Source organism: Nomascus leucogenys, chromosome 10 (assembly GCF_006542625.1).
Source record: "Nomascus leucogenys isolate Asia chromosome 10, Asia_NLE_v1, whole genome shotgun sequence".
NCBI classification, from domain to species: Eukaryota; Metazoa; Chordata; class Mammalia; order Primates; family Hylobatidae; genus Nomascus; species Nomascus leucogenys.
In genome coordinates, this window is record NC_044390.1 from 49,920,769 (window position 1) to 49,927,410 (window position 6,642).

Below are 6,642 nucleotides of genomic sequence, written 5' to 3' on the forward strand. Positions count from 1 at the left end.
TTTGCAAAATTTAACATTATCAAAGACAAAAGATTCTGCATGAGAACATAAGTTGTGCTATATCATAAAAAATTAAATTAAAACTTTTTTACTTGTAAGTCTTAAAAACTTAATTTGTAAGATATATTTTCTAACAAATTTTATATTTACACTTTGTGTAAGAATCTAATGAGATTTTTCTGTTACAAAGAAAAACAGTGCTAACTGATTTATTTCTCTCACCTGTGGACAGTGAATGCATGTTTTTCTTTTTTTTTTTCGAGACAGAATCTCACTCTGTTGCCCAGACTGGAATGCAGTGGCGCGATCTCAGCTCACTGCAACCTCTGCCCCCTGGGGTTCAAGCAATTCTCCTGCCACAGCCTCCCGAGTAGCTGGGATTACAGGCGCCCGCCACTGCACCCAGCTAATTTTTGTATTTTTAGTAGAGACAGGGTTTCAGCATCTTGGCCAGGCTGGTCTTGAATTCTAACCTAATGATCCACCCACTTCAGCCTCCCAAAGTGCTGGGATTACAGGCATGACCACCATGCCCAGCCGCCTCTAAATTAACTAATCTGAAAGTTATATTGATAAGCTAATTCTTCAGTTAAAACTAATTTTTCAGTGCATTACTAAAATACCAACTTCCTTATCAAAACCTACAAAGTACAATGTGAAATGACATGGCATGAAGACAACAGTGAGGATACTGCAGCTGTAACAGAAAAAAAAAAGAAGGTCTGTGATGCATACATATTTGGAAAGCCAATAATGAGACAAATGAACCTGAGATGATTTGGTAATATAAGAAGCAGAATTGGCCAGGCGCAGTGGCTCACACGTGTAATCCCAGCACTTTGGGAGACCGAGGCAGGTGGATCACCTGAGGTCGGGAGTTCGAGACCAGCCTGACCAACATGAAGAAATCCTGTCTCTACTAAACATACAAAATTAGCCAGGCATGGTGGCACATACCTGTAATCCCAGCTACTCGGGAGGCTGAGGCAAGAGAATCGCTTGAACCCAAGAGGCAGAGGTTGCAGTGAGCCGAGATCATGCCTTGCACTCCAGCCTGGCTAACAAGAGTGAAATTCTATCTCAAAAATAAAAATAAAAAAAGCAGAATTTCTCTTTAAATTCAGCAAGAGTCAGCTGTGCAGCCAAAAAAAAAAAAAAAATCCCCTTCACATGACAAATCAGCATTATTTCTTCACCACTGATATTTTCTCTCTCTTACTTGAAGCTACAGACTAACTCCAGAAGGAATACTTATGGCTTATCATGAAGCATCTGCTACACAGCAAGCACTGCCATGTTCATTTGCTGCATTCATATACAAAAACATCCTCTTGACTTATGGAAGCCTCCCTAATACTTACCTGAACAAATTTGCTCAATAAATAAATAAATTAACTTATGACAATTTTAAAATCTGAAAGGAACAGTAACTAAATAAAAGTGGGCTTATATTCTCCAAGTAAAATAATAGAATGGAATCTTCTAATTAAATAAAATATAACTTCATACACTAATTGTAAAATTACATCTACAGATTATTTTGTGTGCACTACTAAATTTCATAAAAATCATTATAATCCCTGACCAGCTCACATAATGAATACTGCATAAACTACAAAACAAAACAAAACAAAACAAAAAAAAGAAACAAGAAAATTATGGATCTAGCAAAGAGTACCAGGCAAGTAAAACCAGACAAATTGCATGGGGAGACTCTGAACAATAAGCCATAAAACTTTTAAAAATTCAATACAAAGCAGACAGTATGGAATTGCTTTCCACATTTTTTAGGTTTTTAGTTTTCTACTAAATTAGTCACCTTAATAAAAAAATTGATGGCCGGGCGCGGTGTCTCAGGCCTGTAATCCCAGCACTTTGGGAGGCCGAGGCAGGTGGATCACGAGGTCAGGAGATGGAGACCATCCTGGCTAACATGGTGAAACCCCGTCTCTACTAAAAATACAAAAAATTAGCCAGGCGTGGTGGCAGGTGCCTGTAGTCCCAGCTACTTGGGAGGCTGAGGCAGGAGAATGGTGTGAACCCGGGAGGCAGAGCTTGCAGTGAGCCCAGGAGATCGCGCCACTGCACTCCAGCCTGGGTGACAGAGCGAGACTCCGTCTCAAAAAAAAAAAAAAATTTATTGTTTTCTTCTGAAAATATGCCCTAATTCATACTTACACACATTCATCATAATTTGCATATACCTAGTGTTGTCTTTAAAATAATACATGTGTATATTTAACCCGATTTAAATCAAAACTAAAATTCTGTATCTATGTGTTTGCAGGCAGAGTTGCCACATGTTCAAAAATATGTATATATATAAAACAAATTTTTGAAAGTTTTTTTAGGACTCAGATATGTATGAATTTTATTTATATAATTTTAATTATGACCATAAAATTGATCCTGTACGCAATAACAATTGTACATTTAAAAATAGCTAAAGGTGTAGAACTGGGTTGTTTGTAATACAAAGAACAAATACTAGTAGTGATGGATACCTCATGTACTCTAATGTCGTTATTACATATTATATGCCTGTACCAAAATATGCCATTTATGTGGATCACTTGAGGTGAGGGGTTCGAGACCAGCCTGGCCAACATGGTGAGTCCCCGTCTCTACTAAAAATACAAAAATTAGCTGGGCATGGTGGCAAGTGCCTGTAATCCCAGCTACTTGGGAGGCTGAGGCAGGAGAATTGCTTGAACCCCGGAGGCGGAGGTTAAAGTGTGCCAAGATCGTGCCACCACACTCCAGCCTGGGTGACAGAGCGGGACTCCATCTCAAATAAAAAAACAAAAATACTTCATTGAATGTACAATAGATGTAACATTTTAAACAATGTTTAACTAGAAAATTAAATTCACATATAACTGGAAAATTTTTAAATGTACTGCATATTACATAAAAGTACAATTAATAAGTTACTGCTAATTTAATTAATTTTAACTAAAACAAAAAAATTTTTTTCACTATAGTGGACAAAAATATTACTCAGAACACCTACCTCATACATCATTTAACCTTATAAGTTAACCATAATGAGCCTCTCTACTTAAATTTTCATTATGTATTTTATATTTTAATGTTCTTACTCTTCCAAGGAAAAGGTCATAAATAATGCCTACCTAATAAAAAAAATCTCTTATATCTGTGATGCAGTAATATTTGATCACGTTTTCACATGTAAATACAATAGGAATGGAGAGCATGAAGTAATTTGAGAGTTACATCATTTGCTTTTCAAAAAAATCTGTAATAATAAAAAAGTATACTTTGAATGTACTTATAACTCTACAAAAAACCTTCTACTTCTTTTAAAGTTATATACTAGTAACTTATCAAATAATTTTAGTTTGGGATTATTTTCTATACTCAACACTCTGATTTAGTATAATGTCTGAAGAGTAGGTGCCTTATTATTTCTACTGTGTATTCTCTGTGATTTACATAAAGTTAATTTTGAAGTATTTTTTATATTTACTTCATTTACAAAAATATATCTTAGTATAAACTCTATGATGTTTTCTAAGCTGTAGTTTTTGAAATGTGTTTCTTTCAAATTCATTACATTTGCAGGGTTTTTCTCCAGTATACATTTCCTGATATTGAACAAAGTTTGAGCAAATTCTTTAGGGTTTTCCTCTAGTACAAAATATATACAATAAGATCTGTGATACAAGTAAAGGTACTACTAAGGGAGGAGACCACCCCTCATATTGTTTTATGCCCACTTTCTGCCTCCAAAGAAAGACAAAGTAAAAACTAAAAGGCAGAAATGAAATCCACAAGCAGATAGCTCGGCTCCACACCCTGGGCCTGGTAGTTAAAGATTGACCCCTGACCTAATCAGTTATGTTATCTATAGATTACAGACATTGTATAGAAAAGCACTGTGAAAATCCCTATCCTGTTTTGTTCCGATCTAATTACTGGTGCCTGCAGCCCCCAGTCATGTAGCCCCTGCGTGCTCAATCATGACCCTCTCACACGCACACCCTTAGAGTTGTGAGCCCTTAAAAGAGACAGGAATTGCTCACTCAGGGAGCTTGGCTCTTGAGACAGGAGTCTTGCCAATACCCCCTGCCGAATAAACCCCTTCCTTCTTTAACTCAGTGTCTGAGGAGTTTTGTCTGCAGCTCATCCTGCTACACTACAATCCTTTTTATATTTGTAATGTTTGTCCTCAGAATAAATACTTTTTCACATTATAGGCTTATATTTTCTGAAAGACCTTTTAAGAGTAATTGTGTTTATAATGCTTTTATTAAGTATGAACCCTCTGATGTTGGGTAAGATGAGAGCAGGTATCAATGGCTTTTCTATAGTCTTTAAAGTTATACAATTTTTCTCAAGTGTAAATGGTTTCCTGTGCAATAAGTTGTGAGCATTGTTTAAAGGTTTTGCCACATTCTTCACACTTGTAGAAGTTTTCTCCAGTATGAACTATCTTACCTACAATTAAGCATGACTACCATTTACAGGTTTTGTGATATTCCTCACATTTTTAAACTTTCTCACCAGTATGATTTCTTTTATGTTTAGAAAGGTTTGAGGTATTGTCAAAAGCATTGTCACATCTTTCAGGTTTGTGAAGTTTTTCTCCAGTATGATCTGGGGACTTATTAAAGGCTTTGCCACATTCTTCACATTTGTAATTTCTCTTCAGTATGACTTATGTGTAGTAAGATGTGAGGAATGGTTATAGGCTTTGCCACATTCTTTACATTTGTAAGTTTTCACTCCAGCATAAGTTATTTTATGTTTAGCATGGATTGAGAAATGAGTGAAAGCTTTGCCACATTCTTCACATTGGTAGTTTTCCTCAAGTATGAATTATCTTATGTTTGGTAAGTTATTTTTAATCCAAAATGCGTTTATTGAGATGGTTTCCCACTCATCTTGATTCAGAGTGCTTTTAGTGCTGCTTCCTCCTGAGGGAACATCCTTCTATAAGCCTTGCTTTTCCTCCCATAGGCTGGCAGAGGACAGTGGAGCAGCCACCACACAAAACTATGGTTTGTGCATGACTAAGGACAGTGGTGATTTTATAGCATCCTGGGCATTTCACATCCATGAAGTAGGAATTGGGGCTCTGCACCAGGCTTTTCTTCTTGTGTTTCCTCTTCTCCTCTTCTGGAGAGGGATGAAGGAGATCCTTTGTGAGAGGCATGTTCTTGTGTGGGTAGGTCGTCACCGCCGGAAAGCTGTTCAGTAAGTTTTGAGGACCACTTAAAAGCATTGCCACATTCTTCAAATTCTAGAGTTTCTCTCCAGTATAAATTATCTTATGTTTAGTAAGGTTTGAGGACCATTTAAAGGCTTTGCCACATTCTTCACATTTGTAGGGTTTCTCTTCAGTATGAATTATCTTATGTACAGCAAGGTGTAAGGACCAGTTAAAGGCTTTGCTACATTCTTCACATTTGTAGGGTTTCTCTCCAGTATGAGTTATCTTATGTTCAGTAAGGTTTGAGGACCACTTATAAGCTTTGCCACATTCTTTACATTTGTAGGGTTTCTTTCCAGTATGAATTCTCTTATGGGTAGTAAGGTGTGAGGACTGGCTAAAAGATTTGCCACATTCTTTACATTTGTAGGGTTTCTCTGCAGTATGAATCATTTTATGTAAAGTAAGTTTTGAGGAGGAGTAAAAGGCTTTGCCAAATTTTTCACATTTGTATAGTTTCTCTCCAGTATGAATTATCTTATGTCTAGTAAGGTTTGAAGACCACTTAAAAGTTTTGCCACATTCGGTGGGTGGAGCCAAGATAGCCGAATAGGAACAGCTCCGGTCTACAGCTCCCAGCCTGAGTGACACAGAAGATGGGTGATTTCTGCATTTCCGTTTGAGGTAACGGGTTCATCTCACTAGGGAGTGCCAAACAGTGGGTGCAGGACAGTTGGTGCAGCGCACCCTGCATGAGCCAAAGCAGGGTGAGGCATTGCCTCATTCAGGAAGTGCAAGGGGTCAGGGAGTTCCCTTTCCTAGTCAAAGAAAGGGGTGACAGACAGCACCTGGAAAATTGGGTCAGTCCCACCCTAATACTGCTCTTTTCCAACGGGCTTGGAAAATGTCACACCAGGAGATTGTGTCCCGCACCTGGCTCGGAGGGTCCTATGCTCAAGGAGTCTCACTGATTGATAGCACAGCAGTCTGAGATCAAACTGCAAGGCGGCAGCGAGGCTGGGGGAGGGGCGACCGCCATTGCCCAGGCTTGCTTAGGTAAACAAAGCAGCCAGGAAGCTCGAACTGGGTGGAGCCCACCACAGCTCAAGGAGGCCTGCCTGCCTCTCTAGGCTCCACCTCTGGGGGCAGGGCACAGACAGACAAAAATTCAGCAGGAACCTCTGCAGACTTAAATGTCCCTGTCTGACTGACAGCTTTGAAGAGAGTAGTGGTTCTCCCAGCACACAGCTGGAAATCTGAGAATGGACAGACTGCCTCCTAAAGTGGGCCCCTGACCCCTGAGCAGCCTAACTGGGAGGCACCCCCCAGTAGGGACAGACTGACACCTCACTCGTCCGGGTACTCCTCTGAGACAAAACTTTCAGAGGAACTATCAGACAGCTGAATTTGTGGTCTCACGAAAATCCACTGTTCTGCAGCCACCGCTGCTGACACCCAGCCAAACA

The 6,642-nt window shown here is 39.0% G+C and overlaps 1 protein-coding gene across 1 annotated transcript; it reads right to left on the minus strand.

Moving 5' to 3' along the window:
* Nucleotides 1-4,924: 4,924 nt before the first annotated feature.
* Nucleotides 4,925-5,179, minus strand: LOC100587026 (40S ribosomal protein S27-like). Its single transcript, XM_012509475.1, has one exon. The coding sequence runs from the start codon at nucleotides 5,177-5,179 to the stop codon at nucleotides 4,925-4,927; it is 255 nt and encodes an 84-aa protein (XP_012364929.1).
* Nucleotides 5,180-6,642: the final 1,463 nt, after the last annotated feature.